Here is a 19,599-nt window from a genome sequence, read left to right as displayed (position 1 = left end):
CTTGGGGGGTGGGGGGGGGTGGGTATTACAGACTAGATTGATTTTTGACCTGGATCTATTGAGAAATGGCTGTAGTAGGATGGGAAGCAAATATTTTACAGGGCCAGCACTCATGTGAGCAATTCAGTGAAAAGTCAGAGGAGACATGCTCTAAGATGCTTAAAATTTATTAATCATCATTACTTTTTTTCATAAGGAACAAAAAACAAAACACTATTCCAAAACAAAACAGAAAAAGAAAACATACCACACCCAGACAACCTGACTAAGACTAAGAAGAAATGGGATAACATTAATTCTGAAAGAAATGACCCAATAAATCAGTTTTCCAAAAAAACAAAATAAATAGCAATGGTTCAACTTTTAAAAGCTTCCTAGGAAAGGATTTATATTTATTATTACTAACTTTTGTTTACAAAAATCCTTCATATGCCCCTGTTGGCAAATATATATATATATACTTCTTCTGTAAACAGTTAACCACAAAAAAACAAAAAAATCCATATTTTTCGTACAATTACTATGCTGATGGTGTTATGTAAACAAAGACTAGTGTGCAGCAGCTTCCTATGATAGGATTTCTCTTTTTCTCACAAGAATATATAGGGAAATATGCCTATCATAAATAGTTCAAAATATTGAAGTTTATAGTTTTGAGAAGGTATGGCTTTCTGCAGTCTAAGTTTTCCTTAATGAAAAAAGAAAAATGAAGCAACAGAGAAGTACAGTTTTCTTTGCATTTTTTTTGTTTGTTTTCTGGACTTTAGCTTTTGATTTGTCTCAATGAACTGGAATGAAAATATTATTAAAAAGTTCAGTCTGTGTCAATGGAAATATCAGATATTGTCAAGTGTCTATATTATGCCACACAGGCAACCTTCAAGACAGAAGGGAATATTGTTCTCATAGTAGACTTTGTGCAAGTGTAAATCCAGCTTTCAGTCTTATGGTACAGCACTTCTCAGAAGACAAACTAAAAGAAGATGTCAAAATGACCTTATGTCATTCTGTAAATGACATTTTTTTAAAAAAAAAAAGGTGTAAAAGAAAAGTTATTAAAAACAATGGAAGATATATCAGCAACGAAAAATGAAATAATGTGGACAGACATTGAATTTGCATGCAGAAAATATCCTCTGTTCATCCAAAATCTTAGCTGCTTCTGATACTTTTGTATTTTTTCAAAGTGGTTTGTTTTGGTTTTTTGGGGTGTTTCTTTTTGTTTTTGTTTTTTTTAGTCTTATGTTCCTTGTTTGGCTTCTCTCTAGTTCTAATTTTAGACATTCGGTTGCTCCTGAGAGGTCTTTGCTTGGCTTATTCCCTGTTGGGTGCTATCCTGGGGAATGCAGAAAGCGCTCACACAGCCGCATTGCTCCACATAGGTGTATGAGTGATCAAGGTAAGTTCCGTCACTGCACGTCAGAGTCACTTTTCTTTGGCTGGTCTTGATTTCCTGACAACACGAGCATTTATGTTCCATTGTGTTTGCCTCTGGAGAATATCTGATTGCAAGACCGACAAAAGAGAAAGATTCAGAAATTATGCGAGAAATACCGCTGCCAGTTCCGCCTGTTACTGAGTACAACCAGAAGTTAAGTTCTTGCATATTGGACTATGGCTCAATTGTTGTGAAACACAAGTTGCTCCACATTGTTAAACTGGATGAATCTAGCTCTTCATTAAGGCACAGAAGTAAATTAATTAATCCAGATCATATATTAAATTAGTCCAAAATGAGAGAATAGGGGGAAAAAAATAATCTCACTTTTACATGGGCAAAATCAAAACTTGGGTCTATTCACTATGACACTAAACAGGCTGTTAAAATATTCTAAGTCTTGAGCTAATTAAGCTAGTACAGCATCGTGTCTGCTAGAAATTCTAATTAGCACAATGGAAACAGCTGATACCTGGGTGGGCATATTAGAAAATCCCTTGTGATTTGCTTTATGTAACTTGTATAAAGAGCAAAATGCAAGAGACTACAGTTATCTTTTACACCACTTACCGTGAGTAAGCATCACAGCTGCCTTCACAGTGTGTCATCTCAACAGGTGCAGATTTACATCCATGATGTTTGATGACAGTAGTAGTATTGTGCTTCGTACAAGCTGAGGTTGTCACAAACCAAGGGAAAATAAGTTAAAATATATGTGCAGATAAATAGATATGTATATGATAGACAGTCTGTAGTAGGAAACTGAGATGACTGGCGCTGCAATAGGGAATTAGATCACAGTGCATTTCTCTCTTAATTGCTAAGGGCCAAGTGATGAATCTTGGATGCTTGTGTTATCAAAACAAAAAGGAATTTTTCATTCATTATGCAACTTTGGTGCAGGATGCAGAAATAAGGAGCAGTACTGTGGCAACTGCTCAATGCACATCCACCTCCCAGAACCAGCTTCACTTTCTTCCTTAAAACAGTATTTATTGATGGAAGTTGGAGTCACAGTCCTCTCCCTCCTACATAAAGACTAAAATTTAACAGTAGAGAATGGGAAAGTTCACCAAGGCCCTAAAGTGTGTGCTGGAAATGTTCTGTTCCTTTCTTTTTTTCACTTGCTTTCTTTCTCACCCCAGTGTGAGGCAGAGGTTCCAAACCTGGTCTGTTCACCTCTTCTATCTATACATCTATCTTGAAGGTGGACTAATATACCTAATAGGGTACATATTATCATTACTTACTCTTCAGATTTCTTGGGCACTCTTTACAGCAGCCATCTTCAGATAGCTGGATGTCATCCTTGAGTGGGAAAACAGAAGAAGATAAGTCAGGTTTCATATCTGAATACTAAAGCAGAGACTTCCCTGCTTCCTAAATTTTTCTGGCACCAGAAAGTTTTTTGTATTGACATGGAATCTACTTTCAGGCAAGGCTAAATACTAAGGGCACGTAACTACTTCAATAAGAGTTCTTTAAAAGCTGATATTGAGGGTGACTGGAACTGCTTTGCTGTCATCAGAGTTCAGTAGTAAAATTTCAGAAATAAAGCTTGTAGCACATGTAGGATATTTGGAGTGACCCAAGTCAGAGCAGGTGAAGTATTATGTCAGACAGGGGAACACAATTAATGAAATAACTGACTCCCAGATGTGTGGGGCTGGTTCTAATCTACTCTGAGCTATATTAAGCTAAATGATGTTGTGAAGCAGCTTATTTTCCTCGATAAGTTCTCAATAAGTGAATTTTTAAAAAAGAATTTACAATCTTAATTTAGGAATAAAAATCCCATTGTTTTTCAATAAGACCCTTGCTTCTGGGCCACCTGACACATTTAGGAATCTAAAGCCTTATGTTGTACCCTTTTCTCTAGTCCCCAGTCCTCAATAAATATTGATATATCATCTATTTTAGTTTTTATTTCCTTTTCTGAAATGGAATTTGATGGGACCAGATTCAGAAATGATAAAAGGAGAGCTACATCCCCTGTGATGCTTCTGCTAGGTATTTTCCTTGCACACCGTGATCCTTCTATCACTGGTGTTAGCCACTGAAACCTTTTCAAACATGAGAACTGGTAGAAGAGTACTTACTGGATCACATTCATCAGGGTTAAAGGGAGGACAGCTTTTCTGTGAGATGACCTGAATGAACTGGTCATCATATTTTTCACATGTGTAAATTGTACAGTTATCACCAAGTGGGCTCCAGAATTCTCCAACCTGAAATGAGTTAAAATTAAAGTGAATAAAAAGTCTTCTTACATAAAAATGAAACAAAAACCTCCCACCCTAGTGTCTTATCATTGCTTCCTACTGTAGTCTGATTATTCCAAACAAATTTCTTGAATTTCAGCTTATAGTTACTTGTCATATTATCATACTGCTGTCTTTTTCATTAACCAAGTGAAGAGGCTGTATTTTTATCTGTATATGGACATGCTTTTTGTGTGACTAGGATAAGTATGTGGACTCATTTGGAAAGAATGATTTGTATTTCAGTGGTTTTATCAACAGAATTTATGGATGTGTCCATTCAGATACATGGCAGAATTTCTGCTGGCTTCACTGATTCATACTGTCTTAAAGCTCTCAGCTAACTTGAGACTGGTGGTTTGGAGCAGAAAACTGCCTCCACAGATAAAATTATCCTTTGAGCAAAATGGGTGCTATATTTTCAGAGTTGAAAGCAAATAAGGACCCATTGCTTTCACTTATGTATTTTTCTATGTTGATTTCTGAAAGCCACTGTTCAGTATCACAGTTGCTTCTGGAAGTCTTAGAACTGGAGTTTCATGGCTTGAGGTACTGTTCAAGCTATATGAGACAGTCCATTCCCTGCTTAAATATGCATTTGTCTAACATGAGAAAAGATGCATCAAATAAATGTGATAAAGACAAGGAGAAGAAGCAGTGAAAAGAGCAGCAGAGTTCACCAAAAGTGAGCTAAAATGGGGATAGTTACTTTGAGCACGCGTGTAATGTCTCCAATAGTCACTACACAAGCCACTGCCTTGCACGTGCCACAGCACTGTCCAGGTTCCTTTGTGTACTTATAACCCTGTTTTGAAAGAAATAGAGAGGAAATGACATTGAGTCAAGACGCTGACCTTAACTGCTGGATATTTGAGCTGAATTACTGACAGCAAAATAGCACTTACTGCTGGGCAGTGTGTGTCACAGATAACAGGCTTGCACTTGACAGTAGCATGGTGAGGGCTTGAGTAAGGGGATTCAGAACAGATGCATTCTTCACAGGGGCCTGATGGAATGACAGCTCCAGGCTAGTCAGGAAAGAAAGTCATGATTATTCAGTAAAAACAAGTTACTTTGTGTATGTATGTCACAGACAATACAAAGCTGAAATATGTATGGGCTAAACTATCCTTAAATACAATTTTAGTTGTTTTACTTAAGCAGAGTTTCTTTGTTGGTAATATCCATTTTGGAATTAAATTCTATTAATGCAGAAAGGAGAGCAGAAAATGCTTTTGTTTGTATGAAGGGTGTTGATATGCTGACCTCGATTTAAATAATAATGCTTTATCTCAGGCCTTTCTGGAAAATATGGTCCATGATAGGAGTCTCAAAACCAACACATTGTAAACCTATGTGAAGGTGTATTTTTATAGTGAGTTCCTCTGTGTACTTACTGCATAGTAGGTTTCATTGACTACACAGCCATGTCCTGTAAAGGTGGAAGAAAGATGGTGTCATAGACATGGAAGTTTTAAGAAGCAGAATTATGTGAAAAAACTGCTATGTGAAAAAAATTATGCATCTTTCTCTTTTAAGGTTTTTACGTTCATAAACTTAGAAAAACGTAGCTGTGATTAATACATGACAAAGGTGCATAGTACTTACTGCATTCAAAGGTAGGACAGCATTTCCCAGGCTGCATTATTGTGACTGCTTCTTGTCCCTCTAAGCACTGGGGTGTGACCTTAGGGCAGAGGCTAGTGTTGCAGACTATTTAATGTAAGAGAATATAGAAAATAATGAACTCAGAATTTTTACATTGAAGTAATATATATTTTTTTTTTCATGAACTTAAGAAGTTTTCCCGTGGGGCAAAAATGTGCTGTTTACACAAGCTGGTTTAATGACAAATCCAACATATTTTTAAAGTGAGGGGGCTTTTCCATAATCTTTGTAAAACAAAGCATTGTCTGAGAAGACTAGAGTGGTGATTCATGGAAAGAGATGCTTCCAAAAAAGGATTTAGTACCAGCTGGGAAATGTGATGACTCTCAGAGGTTCGGGAACTTCCTTGAGCAATTTTTAAATGTTCAAGGCTTTCATTAAGTTATTTTTTTTTAATATTGGTCTTTGAAATGGTAAATGCTTTTAAGAGTTTTTGAATATTTTTCAGGTGGTGGCAGCATTAAAGATTTTCAATGTTAGATTATAGGAGATCTCTAGTTACTTTTCTAGGTCTAACTTTCTAAAATCTTTTCATCTTTAAATTTGTTCTCTTCAGGCATCTAATACATGCCCTGCAAGAAGGTCCTAAAAAGTAGGATAATGGAGCAAAGCATTATGAAATCAATGCAAAGTATTAAAAAAAAGAAAAATTATTGCTGTAATTCCCCCAAATGAATATAGTATATTTCCCATAAGATAAAGAACTAGGGCAGTACTTACAGCATTCAGTCCTGGTACAGCATGGATCATCTGGTATTGGTGTCTGAACGGGCATGTAACCTGGTTCATCACAAAATACTTGCTGTGTTGGAGAACATTTGTGTTTTATACAGCGCACTTTAAGAGTATTTTCCTCACAGACACATTCCTGGCAATCTTTTGACCATTTTTCTCCTGGCTATATAAAAAAGAAAAAAAGGAAGGAAAAAATGATACATAAATTCAAACCAAAATAATTCTGTTTGTTTCTGGTTCACTTATTTATAGATACAGTGATACCTGATTACATCAGCCTTTTCATATTTCTAGTATTTTTAGATTTTACAAGAAACCCTCAAGCTGACACTAATTAGGGGAAGATAATGGAGGCCACTAAAGGTTCTGAGTGTGTTCGCACAGCTATCACTTTATTAGTTGTGTTAGTATAGGGATACAAGAGATCTAAAGGAGACGTGATTGAGCTTTGCATGCATTTTTGAATAAGAAATTATCATATGACATACTCATTTGCACATTAGGTTACAAAGATATTTCTATAATTTGTATGCATCTGAGGAACTAAAATGCAGACTACCAACATTAGCAGCAGGTAAGCTTTGTTATCCATCTGTCCCTTCATATCTTATCACTTACGTGAGCCAAATTTGTGGAAATAAAAGCAGCACATAAGCCAATATTCCACTACTACCATCTATCTCCTTTTTTATTTTTCCGTTATGTGAGGTGATGGTTATTGAAAGAATATCCCGTCACTTACTGTTAAATTTCTTAGGGAGTAATGTGGTTTTGACTGTGGCACTCATACTTATTTTTGAGACTAAAAGGGAATGGACATTTGAGAAAAAAAACTTAAGTCTCCCCCAACCTAAGAAAACTTTGTTTTTGTGAAACATTAAATAATCTCTTGCTTCACTTGTCTGTGCTTGATAAACCACATTGATTGTGATGCTCACCTGTCTGGATACTCCATTTTGATCCATACAAACTGGAAAGAAAAAAAATAATGGAGATTTACACCATGGAAAACTGACACAAAGGAGTAAAACTGTGCTGTTTCAAGTAGAAATACTGAGAAGATAAAACTAACAAGAAAATGAATATGCAGACTAGTTTTGAAATGCAGAATTCTACCATGTTGGTAGGTCTCTCTCATGTAAGGAAGCAAAATTTAAAAAATGTAATTTTGATTATTATTTAGTTTTTAGATGAGGAGACTAGAGGAGCTTAGAGGCTGGTTTGCACATGTAGAAGATGGCAGTAAAACACAGGCCTCCTGACTATCAGTCCTATCTCTATTCCTCAAACTAACTACAGATTACTTACAGCATCCAGGGACACAGATGTTGCTGTCTTGACTTAAGAATTTCTTTCCTTCAGGACAGAAACATCCTTCAGTTACTCCATAGCCAGGAAGCTCAACAACACTACAGAGGGAGGAATGTATGTATTTGAGTGCAATGTTTTTGCAGTAAAGCAGGAGAGAGAGCAGCATGTGTAGAAGGTCACCATGTCAGATACAAGGGAGACAAAAGTATTTACATCTGAAGTGCAACAGGAAGTACATATTCATAGAGATGACTAGTATTTATAAATGTCAAATAAATTCTCTCAATTCACAAGACATTTCATTATTTTCTAAGGAAAATAGGTAAAAAAATAGAAAAAAAATTAAAACAAGCAGTTGTTTTGGGGTGGGGTTTTTTTTGTCCTTCCATACCTTGGGTCACAGGTAGCAGGATTAATGGGCCCACATGGCTTGTATACCAAGTTTGCTGAACAGTTGTATGCTGTTTGGAAAAAGAAGAAAAAAGATCAAAAATTGACAGTAGGTGCATTTTTGCAGAAGTGACTACAGTTGTGCCTTCTTCATTTGTAGTTTCTCTGAGTAAGCATGTCGCTGCATTTTTGTAGGCAGTAGTCGAGTGTTAGATGTGTTTACTGAATAAAACACTAATTGCTACCATTTCTCTCACATATTTTTGATTCTGAAATACTTACGGCATGTGTTGTTGGTCTTTCCTCTCCAGTCAATGCAGACACCTCTAGCAGCACACTCAGTAGCATACATCTCCAAACTGGAACACTGCACGGATTTATCCTCTATGCGACATGCATCAAAAACACAGCCTTTGAAAAATGGTTCTGGTGGTATCACAGTGTGACAATCTGCAAAAACCCTGCAGACAGAAGTGAAACCAGATGCCTTTTCTGTTAACCAGTCATTACATAAAATCTGTTCCTGTCAGGCAACGCTTCCCATTTAAAGCCATGTGAATCTGGTTCAGAAAGAAACAAAACTCTAAGAATGGCCAATAATCTGGGATATAGATTCAGGAAAGGAGGGCTTAGGAATTTTGAAGCTCCGTTTTTTTTCTGAACAGGTTAATGGTCATATTGTTTCTGTATGTCTACACAACTTTTCATCAGTCTGACACCAGAAATGTAATGAAAAATGCAACTGCATCAGATTGAGGAAAAAGTGATGATACTAGTAGCTGAGAGACAGATAAATTGCACACACAATAGCTCATAACTTCGTAGGGACTACAGTGAGCACATGTAAGAAGACCTTTATAAGTGATCCAGCTGAAAAAAAGCTTTTGTCAGAGCTCACACAAGTATAGGAAATGTTGGAGGTAATAGCCCTTTGTGCTTTTGTAGTTCCATGTTTTATACAAAATGTACAAAGAACGAAGGACACTTTATGGCTGAGATGTTTCTTTCTGCTCTCTTAACTTGGTTGGTAACCAGGTTCTTTACGGTTTGTGCTGAAGTCCCACTTCAAATTTAGAGTTCAGTCTGTACTTAATGGTGTAACTAAGGGTAATTGAGCATACCCTGGAAGATCGGGAGAGAGAAAGAGAACATGAATCTGTGTGGTTGCAACCCAGGTAGTATGGATTTTAGTGCTTGCTGCATTCCTGATTTTCTGACTTCACCACTCCTTGCTCAGTTATCTTTGGCATGCAAGTCATTAAAGAAAACCATTTTCTTTGGCAAAGGCCTTTTCACTACACATAACCTGTCATTAAGTTGACATTTTCAGCTATAATCACATGCTAGACCTATAGTTAGTTCTAACTCTCCTTGCAAGATACTGAGGCAGTTTTGTCTAGAAAGAGTGACTTTTTTCAGATCTTTTTCTTACTCGCTCCAGATAAGCTTGCAGAGAGATGTTTCACACTGAGGCTTTGGTGAAGGTGTGGTTACAACTGGTGGTGGTACTGGTACTCCATGGCATGACGTGTCGTTACCAACGAACCAGTGATGAGCCATTTGGGGACAGGAAGAAATGATCTCACCACTTGGTAAGCGGCATTCATCTGATTTTTTATTTGTACATGTTCCTGGAAGAGACAAGCTATGTAAGTCTCACATAAGCCACATCAGAGGTGCATAATATGTTTTGTGTTGATAAAACACGTGTAGACCTGATACCCTTGTGAAATGTATAAGGTGCCCTGCTTAATGGGGAGTGCTTGCTTTACAGTTATGTGAACTTTAATTTAGGTTAGGGAAAAACAAATAAATGTAAAATCCCAGCCCCAAAGAAATAAAAACAGGTTGCTGAAATATTGAACATTTGATCCTGAAGTTGAAAAGCAGAACTATTTTAATTTCCATTTTACTGCTGTTTAAAAATTTCTGTCAGTCATGAGACTGCATAGCCAGAACAGGTGAGAATAACCACCTGGGGAAAGAGCCCCACCTCCAATTAATTCATGTCTCTTACCACACTGTCCTTCGGTGTTGTTGCCAAATAAGCTGTACGGGAGTTTCACAGAGAAAATGAGCCCGCTGAAGGTAATGGTCACACCAATCTCTGGTATTTCAACAATCATGTTTATGCCAAGTGTGGAGAAATAAATGCCATCTTTTTTGAAGCCTGGTTTGACAATCTTTCTGTTGAAGTACATCTGAATGCAAGGTTAAAAAAAAAGCACAAGTTCAGAATAAACACTGCTTCTGCCTGACTGTTTTAAATAATGTATTTTCTAATCTACATAATCATGCATAACTCCATATTGTTGTCCGTCACATCCAATGCCTATTGGCATTGCAATAACAGCATATATATGCATTAATATCTCAGCTTGTATTGCTATATTGCTACAGTGTGATAATCTAAGTGGCCTCTTTGTATCATGTTTGTGCAGATTGCGTGCTACTGCACAGCATTCTAAATCCAGGTATTTCCTTTGTACCCCTCATCATTTTGTGCATTGTAAGCATTTTTCATATGACAATGAGTGGTAGATTTCTTAACTACAGAAATATCCCTGCCATTATTATGTAATAATTTTGCTGCAAAATCACACTGTCCCCGTACTACATGTTGCTTGGCATTGGAAGAGTTGTCTGAAAACAAAACAAAGTCAAATGTTCCTGCTGCCCATTTCATGTAGTGGTGATATTTATTAGTTAATCTAAGCTGTTCCATTTGCAGCCTGTATCTTATGTGAGCTAACAAAGGTGGACGTATTTGCCTAATAGCTTTTTGTCAGGAGTTACTCTGCAATTTTCTTCTCATTGAATTGGGATAAAAGTAAGTGTTAAAACTATCAGTTACTGTTTTCTTTCACAGGAAATCCCTGGACTAATTTTTTCAGCATGCCTTTTTTGAATGTAAGGTAAGGAGAACTTGGCACAGCTCTAATAGGGGGTCAGTATATATTGAGACAAAATTCCTCCCACCTCTTGTGTTCTCTAAACAACTACTTAGTTCCCTATATAACAGTGGGACTGACTTTGTTTTCAGTGGCTTGCCAACACCAGTTTAGGCCTATGAAGGTGAAGTGACACCCCCAGTCCCCCTTTTCTTCAGCTATATCTCTCTTCCTAGCAGGGATTTGGAGGGGGAATCATGTCATGGCTCTGGTGCTTGAAGTTTCCTGTGGAGAGGAAGCAGTTCCTGTCATCTAGCTGATAAGGGATACATACCCATCTTCTCCATGAGAGAAGAATCATACTTGTGATTTGAATTGATATTTCTTCATAATGTGTTTGTTTACGTAATTGAATGGCAGCATGTACTAGTTTTCATGCAACATGAATCAAGCACCAGTGAAAGCACTCCTGTTTTCTCTATCGGCAATATCAGCCTGTTCCCTATTCTGTCATTTTGTACTTAGAAACTGGTGTAATCTTTTTTTTCCCCTCTGCCCTCATGACCTCCATGATATGATATTCTAACAGACTATTTCAAATTAGAGTTGGTAAGGCCTATGGAACTTATTTCTTCTTTGCAAAAATAAAGAAATAAAAAAATGTGTATTTTACCACGTTGGTCATCACACCATTCATGAGTTCACGGGTCAGCACCACTTCTGCAGATTTGTAGAAAATAATAATGGATTTTGGGCAGGAAAGTCCATCTTTTGAATTGCAGTAGTAATTGTCAATGTAAACACGGAAGTTGTCATATTTAGGTACAATCTGTTTCACCAGGACGTAAGTGCAATTTTCAAGGAAAGTATAGTAGATTCCATCAAAAGTAATGTAATGAGGATCACCCCATCCACTGCACACACCTGATAGAGAAAATATTTAGAATATTAACATGAAAATTAACGTAGAAAAAAGAATTGAGGAACTGAAGTGAACATAGGACAATTTGTAAAGCAACCTCAAGAAAACAAAATACCCATATAATCAATACAAAGTTTTTCTTTTTTAAAAAAGTTATTCCTTAATCTACTGGTGCTTACATTGACACTCGTAGTGGTAACAGCAGCCGTTTTCATCAGGTACCAGTATTGCTGGGTATTTGTTTGCACAGGTAATTTCCTTTACGGGTGGACAGTGTGTGGGAACTACCTCTATCTTGTTGTCTCCCTTACAGATGATTTCTGTACAGTTGGATAATTTGTGTGTTTCTCCAGGCTGCAAAATGAACAAAAATTGCTGTCACAAGAATTTGCAAACAGATATGAACTCTACTCATATTTTTAGTTTAATGATTTATTATTGCCAGTAATGGTAGTGTTGGAAAAAAAAATTAATATGTGTTAGTTCTCTTCAATTTGTGGCACTAATGATTTGTAATGTTGACCAGAGGTACTCATAATTCTGACTGTGACATGGAGGATCAGAAACTGTTGTTTTCCAAATCTGAAGCAAAGACTGAAGTGAAAGTCTTCATGGATAGTACAAGGTTGTAAATATTTTACAAAATGAATTTTTTTTAATGCTAAAAAGGAGGTGGGAAACTTAATTCCAGCTTTATCTTCAGCATGTTTGCGGGGCGGGGTCTTCTGAGGTTTCTGGGGATAGGTCTTAGGTTAAGGGAACTGAGTCCTATATAGTAGCTATATATACTGTAAAATATCAGCACAGACCATCATTATCACAAAAAAAGCCAACAAAAACAATAATGTGAAGAAGTAAAGATAAGGGGGCAACAGAACAGAAACAGCTACAAGCCTCCACAGTAGCTTAATTTTTTCTGTTTAGTGGAGAAACAAATGCACATGAAAATTTCCCCTGTTATTTCAGTATGAAGGTTTGGTGTTTATGCAATGCTTTGTATCAGAAAATGTTTTACTAGCCCTGAAGTAATTAGAAAATATTGTAGCATGCTTTCTCAGTATAAAAAAAATAAAATATGAAGAAGGAACATAAAATTTTTATGTCATGTATAAAGGCCATCACAAGTAACAGTTATTCTGTCAATCTGCATGTACAAGGTTTAAAGACTAGAAACCATTGCTTTCTGATATCAATCTAACGTTGGTGTTATTTCATCAAACATAACATAGTAACTACATACCCGAAGGGGAGGATAAGAAGATGAAACACAAATATTTCCAGAAGTGGTAGACTGAGGAACTGATGTCGTTAAGGTAGACGGTTCAGGTGAAGTAGTGGTCAGAGGAGTAGTAACATTACATTGTACAGTGTGTCGTTCAACTGTACATGTTGGACTACAGATTGCATAAAATGTACATCCATCACTATCAGTTTTACTATAAATCAACTCACCTGAAGAAAAAAAAACAAAAAAAAAGAAAACAAAATTTAAAAAAAAATTAAAAATACCACTTAGCCAAAAAAATTACAAGAAAAACCAGTAAACTACAATGAAATCTGAATTAGAGAACAAATTATAAATAATTTCAAAAGAAAGAAAAAATATTTAGAGTGAAAAAAATAGATAAACTAACCAGGTGAAAATATAGCATCACCAACTTTGCAGAAACAAGGTGTTGATACAGGGGTAACTGAGGTAGGGGAAGTGGTCGTTGAGGTGGAGGTCGTGACTGTGGCGGAAGTCGGGGTGGTGGTGGTTGGTTTGCGGGTGGTGATGGTGGTGGGGCTGGTGGTGGGCAGGGGTGTGCTGGTCACACACTCGTAGTTCGGGGTGCAGCAGTAGACGCGTATCCTGTAGTTGAGGCACAACTTAAATTTGCCGGTCTGGTCTTCGTTCTTGCACACCAGGCCAAAGTGGACGTCGCACTGCACGACCTGCCCGACCTGTTGGATGGCAACCTCGGGGTAGTCCTCTGCCTGGCACTCGATTTCCTTGGGCTGGTGACAGATCTTCTTGCCGGCGGCCCGGATGTGCTCGTAGGTTTCAAAGTCTCCCTGGCTGGGCCCCGGGGAGGGGAAGTCGACGTCGAACCATTCGGTCCAGGAGCACACTTCTTTTTGACAGGTGGTAATGGACGAGGTGGTGGTGGTGGTGGTGGTGGTGGTGGAGCTCACGCCAGTGGAGGATATGGTAGGTGTCGGGGTGGGTCTGGTTGTGGTGGTGGAGGTCTGCTGTGTGGTTTCTGAGGAGGTGGGCCGCATGGTGGGGGAGGAGGTCGTGGAGGTGGAGGTCGTGACTGTGGCGGAAGTCGGGGTGGTGGTGGTTGGTTTGCGGGTGGTGATGGTGGTGGGGCTGGTGGTGGGCAGGGGTGTGCTGGTCACACACTCGTAGTTCGGGGTGCAGCAGTAGACGCGTATCCTGTAGTTGAGGCACAACTTAAATTTGCCGGTCTGGTCTTCGTTCTTGCACACCAGGCCAAAGTGGACGTCGCACTGCACGACCTGCCCGACCTGTTGGATGGCAACCTCGGGGTAGTCCTCTGCCTGGCACTCGATTTCCTTGGGCTGGTGACAGATCTTCTTGCCGGCGGCCCGGATGTGCTCGTAGGTTTCAAAGTCTCCCTGGCTGGGCCCCGGGGAGGGGAAGTCGACGTCGAACCATTCGGTCCAGGAGCACACTTCTTTTTGACAGGTGGTAATGGACGAGGTGGTGGTGGTGGTGGTGGTGGTGGTGGAGCTCACGCCAGTGGAGGATATGGTAGGTGTCGGGGTGGGTCTGGTTGTGGTGGTGGAGGTCTGCTGTGTGGTTTCTGAGGAGGTGGGCCGCGTGGTGGGGGAGGAGGTCGTGGAGGTGGAGGTCGTGACTGTGGCGGAAGTCGGTTTGGTGGTGGTTGGTTTGCGGGTGGTGATGGTGGTGGGGCTGGTGGTGGGCAGGGGTGTGCTGGTCACACACTCGTAGTTCGGGGTGCAGCAGTAGACGCGTATCCTGTAGTTGAGGCACAACTTAAATTTGCCGGTCTGGTCTTCGTTCTTGCACACCAGGCCAAAGTGGACGTCGCACTGCACGACCTGCCCGACCTGTTGGATGGCAACCTCGGGGTAGTCCTCTGCCTGGCACTCGATTTCCTTGGGCTGGTGACAGATCTTCTTGCCGGCGGCCCGGATGTGCTCGTAGGTTTCAAAGTCTCCCTGGCTGGGCCCCGGGGAGGGGAAGTCGACGTCGAACCATTCGGTCCAGGAGCACACTTCTTTTTGACAGGTGGTAATGGACGAGGTGGTGGTGGTGGTGGTGGTGGTGGTGGAGCTCACGCCAGTGGAGGATATGGTAGGTGTCGGGGTGGGTCTGGTTGTGGTGGTGGAGGTCAGCTGTGTGGTTTCTGAGGAGGTGGGCCGCGTGGTGGGGGAGGAGGTCGTGGAGGTGGAGGTCGTGACTGTGGCGGAAGTCGGGGTGGTGGTGGTTGGTTTGCGGGTGGTGATGGTGGTGGGGCTGGTGGTGGGCAGGGGTGTGCTGGTCACACACTCGTAGTTCGGGGTGCAGCAGTAGACGCGTATCCTGTAGTTGAGGCACAACTTAAATTTGCCGGTCTGGTCTTCGTTCTTGCACACCAGGCCAAAGTGGACGTCGCACTGCACGACCTGCCCGACCTGTTGGATGGCAACCTCGGGGTAGTCCTCTGCCTGGCACTCGATTTCCTTGGGCTGGTGACAGATCTTCTTGCCGGCGGCCCGGATGTGCTCGTAGGTTTCAAAGTCTCCCTGGCTGGGCCCCGGGGAGGGGAAGTCGACGTCGAACCATTCGGTCCAGGAGCACACTTCTTTTTGACAGGTGGTAATGGACGAGGTGGTGGTGGTGGTGGTGGTGGTGGTGGAGCTCACGCCAGTGGAGGATATGGTAGGTGTCGGGGTGGGTCTGGTTGTGGTGGTGGAGGTCTGCTGTGTGGTTTCTGAGGAGGTGGGCCGCGTGGTGGGGGAGGAGGTCGTGGAGGTGGAGGTCGTGACTGTGGCGGAAGTCGGTTTGGTGGTGGTTGGTTTGCGGGTGGTGATGGTGGTGGGGCTGGTGGTGGGCAGGGGTGTGCTGGTCACACACTCGTAGTTCGGGGTGCAGCAGTAGACGCGTATCCTGTAGTTGAGGCACAACTTAAATTTGCCGGTCTGGTCTTCGTTCTTGCACACCAGGCCAAAGTGGACGTCGCACTGCACGACCTGCCCGACCTGTTGGATGGCAACCTCGGGGTAGTCCTCTGCCTGGCACTCGATTTCCTTGGGCTGGTGACAGATCTTCTTGCCGGCGGCCCGGATGTGCTCGTAGGTTTCAAAGTCTCCCTGGCTGGGCCCCGGGGAGGGGAAGTCGACGTCGAACCATTCGGTCCAGGAGCACACTTCTTTTTGACAGGTGGTAATGGACGAGGTGGTGGTGGTGGTGGTGGAGCTCACGCCAGTGGAGGATATGGTAGGTGTCGGGGTGGGTCTGGTTGTGGTGGTGGAGGTCTGCTGTGTGGTTTCTGAGGAGGTGGGCCCCATGGTGGGGGAGGAGGTCGTGGAGGTGGAGGTCGTGACTGTGGTGGAAGTCGGGGTGGTGGTGGTTGGTTTGCGGGTGGTGATGGTGGTGGGGCTGGTGGTGGGCAGGGGTGTGCTGGTCACACACTCGTAGTTCGGGGTGCAGCAGTAGACGCGTATCCTGTAGTTGAGGCACAACTTAAATTTGCCGGTCTGGTCTTCGTTCTTGCACACCAGGCCAAAGTGGACGTCGCACTGCACGACCTGCCCGACCTGTTGGATGGCAACCTCGGGGTAGTCCTCTGCCTGGCACTCGATTTCCTTGGGCTGGTGACAGATCTTCTTGCCGGCGGCCCGGATGTGCTCGTAGGTTTCAAAGTCTCCCTGGCTGGGCCCCGGGGAGGGGAAGTCGACGTCGAACCATTCGGTCCAGGAGCACACTTCTTTTTGACAGGTGGTAATGGACGAGGTGGTGGTGGTGGTGGTGGTGGTGGTGGAGCTCACGCCAGTGGAGGATATGGTAGGTGTCGGGGTGGGTCTGGTTGTGGTGGTGGAGGTCTGCTGTGTGGTTTCTGAGGAGGTGGGCCGCGTGGTGGGGGAGGAGGTCGTGGAGGTGGAGGTCGTGACTGTGGCGGAAGTCGGGGTGGTGGTGGTTGGTTTGCGGGTGGTGATGGTGGTGGGGCTGGTGGTGGGCAGGGGTGTGCTGGTCACACACTCGTAGTTCGGGGTGCAGCAGTAGACGCGTATCCTGTAGTTGAGGCACAACTTAAATTTGCCGGTCTGGTCTTCGTTCTTGCACACCAGGCCAAAGTGGACGTCGCACTGCACGACCTGCCCGACCTGTTGGATGGCAACCTCGGGGTAGTCCTCTGCCTGGCACTCGATTTCCTTGGGCTGGTGACAGATCTTCTTGCCGGCGGCCCGGATGTGCTCGTAGGTTTCAAAGTCTCCCTGGCTGGGCCCCGGGGAGGGGAAGTCGACGTCGAACCATTCGGTCCAGGAGCACACTTCTTTTTGACAGGTGGTAATGGACGAGGTGGTGGTGGTGGTGGTGGTGGTGGTGGAGCTCACGCCAGTGGAGGATATGGTAGGTGTCGGGGTGGGTCTGGTTGTGGTGGTGGAGGTCTGCTGTGTGGTTTCTGAGGAGGTGGGCCGCGTGGTGGGGGAGGAGGTCGTGGAGGTGGAGGTCGTGACTGTGGCGGAAGTCGGGGTGGTGGTGGTTGGTTTGCGGGTGGTGATGGTGGTGGGGCTGGTGGTGGGCAGGGGTGTGCTGGTCACACACTCGTAGTTCGGGGTGCAGCAGTAGACGCGTATCCTGTAGTTGAGGCACAACTTAAATTTGCCGGTCTGGTCTTCGTTCTTGCACACCAGGCCAAAGTGGACGTCGCACTGCACGACCTGCCCGACCTGTTGGATGGCAACCTCGGGGTAGTCCTCTGCCTGGCACTCGATTTCCTTGGGCTGGTGACAGATCTTCTTGCCGGCGGCCCGGATGTGCTCGTAGGTTTCAAAGTCTCCCTGGCTGGGCCCCGGGGAGGGGAAGTCGACGTCGAACCATTCGGTCCAGGAGCACACTTCTTTTTGACAGGTGGTAATGGACGAGGTGGTGGTGGTGGTGGTGGAGCTCACGCCAGTGGAGGATATGGTAGGTGTCGGGGTGGGTCTGGTTGTGGTGGTGGAGGTCTGCTGTGTGGTTTCTGAGGAGGTGGGCCGCGTGGTGGGGGAGGAGGTCGTGGAGGTGGAGGTCGTGACTGTGGCGGAAGTCGGGGTGGTGGTGGTTGGTTTGCGGGTGGTGATGGTGGTGGGGCTGGTGGTGGGCAGGGGTGTGCTGGTCACACACTCGTAGTTCGGGGTGCAGCAGTAGACGCGTATCCTGTAGTTGAGGCACAACTTAAATTTGCCGGTCTGGTCTTCGTTCTTGCACACCAGGCCAAAGTGGACGTCGCACTGCACGACCTGCCCGACCTGTTGGATGGCAACCTCGGGGTAGTCCTCTGCCTGGCACTCGATTTCCTTGGGCTGGTGACAGATCTTCTTGCCGGCGGCCCGGATGTGCTCGTAGGTTTCAAAGTCTCCCTGGCTGGGCCCCGGGGAGGGGAAGTCGACGTCGAACCATTCGGTCCAGGAGCACACTTCTTTTTGACAGGTGGTAATGGACGAGGTGGTGGTGGTGGTGGTGGTGGTGGTGGAGCTCACGCCAGTGGAGGATATGGTAGGTGTCGGGGTGGGTCTGGTTGTGGTGGTGGAGGTCTGCTGTGTGGTTTCTGAGGAGGTGGGCCGCGTGGTGGGGGAGGAGGTCGTGGAGGTGGAGGTCGTGACTGTGGCGGAAGTCGGGGTGGTGGTGGTTGGTTTGCGGGTGGTGATGGTGGTGGGGCTGGTGGTGGGCAGGGGTGTGCTGGTCACACACTCGTAGTTCGGGGTGCAGCAGTAGACGCGTATCCTGTAGTTGAGGCACAACTTAAATTTGCCGGTCTGGTCTTCGTTCTTGCACACCAGGCCAAAGTGGACGTCGCACTGCACGACCTGCCCGACCTGTTGGATGGCAACCTCGGGGTAGTCCTCTGCCTGGCACTCGATTTCCTTGGGCTGGTGACAGATCTTCTTGCCGGCGGCCCGGATGTGCTCGTAGGTTTCAAAGTCTCCCTGGCTGGGCCCCGGGGAGGGGAAGTCGACGTCGAACCATTCGGTCCAGGAGCACACTTCTTTTTGACAGGTGGTAATGGACGAGGTGGTGGTGGTGGTGGTGGTGGTGGTGGAGCTCACGCCAGTGGAGGATATGGTAGGTGTCGGGGTGGGTCTGGTTGTGGTGGTGGAGGTCTGCTGTGTGGTTTCTGAGGAGGTGGGCCGCGTGGTGGGGGAGGAGGTCGTGGAGGTGGAGGTCGTGACTGTGGCGGAAGTCGGGGTGGTGGTGGTTGGTTTGCGGGTGGTGATGGTGGTGGGGCTGGTGGTGGGCAGGGGTGTGCTGGTCACACACTCGTAGTTCGGGGTGCAGCAGTAGACGCGTATCCTGTAGTTGAGGCACAACTTAAATTTGCCGGTCTGGTCTTCGTTCTTGCACACCAGGCCAAAGTGGACGTCGCACTGCACGACCTGCCCGACCTGTTGGATGGCAACCTCGGGGTAGTCCTCTGCCTGGCACTCGATTTCCTTGGGCTGGTGACAGATCTTCTTGCCGGCGGCCCGGATGTGCTCGTAGGTTTCAAAGTCTCCCTGGCTGGGCCCCGGGGAGGGGAAGTCGACGTCGAACCATTCGGTCCAGGAGCACACTTCTTTTTGACAGGTGGTAATGGACGAGGTGGTGGTGGTGGTGGTGGTGGTGGTGGAGCTCACGCCAGTGGAGGATATGGTAGGTGTCGGGGTGGGTCTGGTTGTGGTGGTGGAGGTCTGCTGTGTGGTTTCTGAGGAGGTGGGCCGCGTGGTGGGGGAGGAGGTCGTGGAGGTGGAGGTCGTGACTGTGGCGGAAGTCGGGGTGGTGGTGGTTGGTTT

The 19,599-nt window shown here is 44.3% G+C and overlaps 1 protein-coding gene across 1 annotated transcript in view; it reads right to left on the bottom strand.

The window, feature by feature from the left end:
• Window positions 1-220: 220 nt before the first annotated feature.
• The window catches only part of MUC5AC (mucin 5AC, oligomeric mucus/gel-forming), a 49,360-nt gene continuing 29,981 nt past the window's right edge, over window positions 221-19,599 (bottom strand). Inside the window, exons 36-63 of the mRNA XM_056354524.1 lie at window positions 19,086-19,565; window positions 18,519-18,998; window positions 17,952-18,431; window positions 16,827-17,864; window positions 16,260-16,739; window positions 15,702-16,172; window positions 15,135-15,614; window positions 14,568-15,047; window positions 14,001-14,480; window positions 13,434-13,913; window positions 12,857-13,068; window positions 11,796-11,970; window positions 11,368-11,618; window positions 9,821-10,004; window positions 9,236-9,434; window positions 8,086-8,264; window positions 7,805-7,874; window positions 7,411-7,511; window positions 7,041-7,072; window positions 6,088-6,265; window positions 5,308-5,412; window positions 5,097-5,131; window positions 4,605-4,727; window positions 4,409-4,504; window positions 3,538-3,666; window positions 2,689-2,746; window positions 2,009-2,111; window positions 221-1,502 (exon numbers count right to left, since the gene is read on the bottom strand). Coding sequence (XP_056210499.1) covers window positions 1,277-1,502; window positions 2,009-2,111; window positions 2,689-2,746; window positions 3,538-3,666; window positions 4,409-4,504; window positions 4,605-4,727; window positions 5,097-5,131; window positions 5,308-5,412; window positions 6,088-6,265; window positions 7,041-7,072; window positions 7,411-7,511; window positions 7,805-7,874; window positions 8,086-8,264; window positions 9,236-9,434; window positions 9,821-10,004; window positions 11,368-11,618; window positions 11,796-11,970; window positions 12,857-13,068; window positions 13,434-13,913; window positions 14,001-14,480; window positions 14,568-15,047; window positions 15,135-15,614; window positions 15,702-16,172; window positions 16,260-16,739; window positions 16,827-17,864; window positions 17,952-18,431; window positions 18,519-18,998; window positions 19,086-19,565 — 7,805 coding nt within the window. The 3' untranslated portion in view covers window positions 221-1,276. The remainder of the gene's footprint in view (window positions 1,503-2,008; window positions 2,112-2,688; window positions 2,747-3,537; window positions 3,667-4,408; window positions 4,505-4,604; window positions 4,728-5,096; window positions 5,132-5,307; window positions 5,413-6,087; window positions 6,266-7,040; window positions 7,073-7,410; window positions 7,512-7,804; window positions 7,875-8,085; window positions 8,265-9,235; window positions 9,435-9,820; window positions 10,005-11,367; window positions 11,619-11,795; window positions 11,971-12,856; window positions 13,069-13,433; window positions 13,914-14,000; window positions 14,481-14,567; window positions 15,048-15,134; window positions 15,615-15,701; window positions 16,173-16,259; window positions 16,740-16,826; window positions 17,865-17,951; window positions 18,432-18,518; window positions 18,999-19,085; window positions 19,566-19,599) is intronic.

This window comes from Falco biarmicus, chromosome 10, assembly GCF_023638135.1.
Source record: "Falco biarmicus isolate bFalBia1 chromosome 10, bFalBia1.pri, whole genome shotgun sequence".
Lineage (NCBI taxonomy): Eukaryota > Metazoa > Chordata > Aves > Falconiformes > Falconidae > Falco > Falco biarmicus.
The sequence above is the reverse complement of the archived record's forward strand: the minus strand, read 5'-3'. Positions and strand labels throughout refer to the sequence as shown.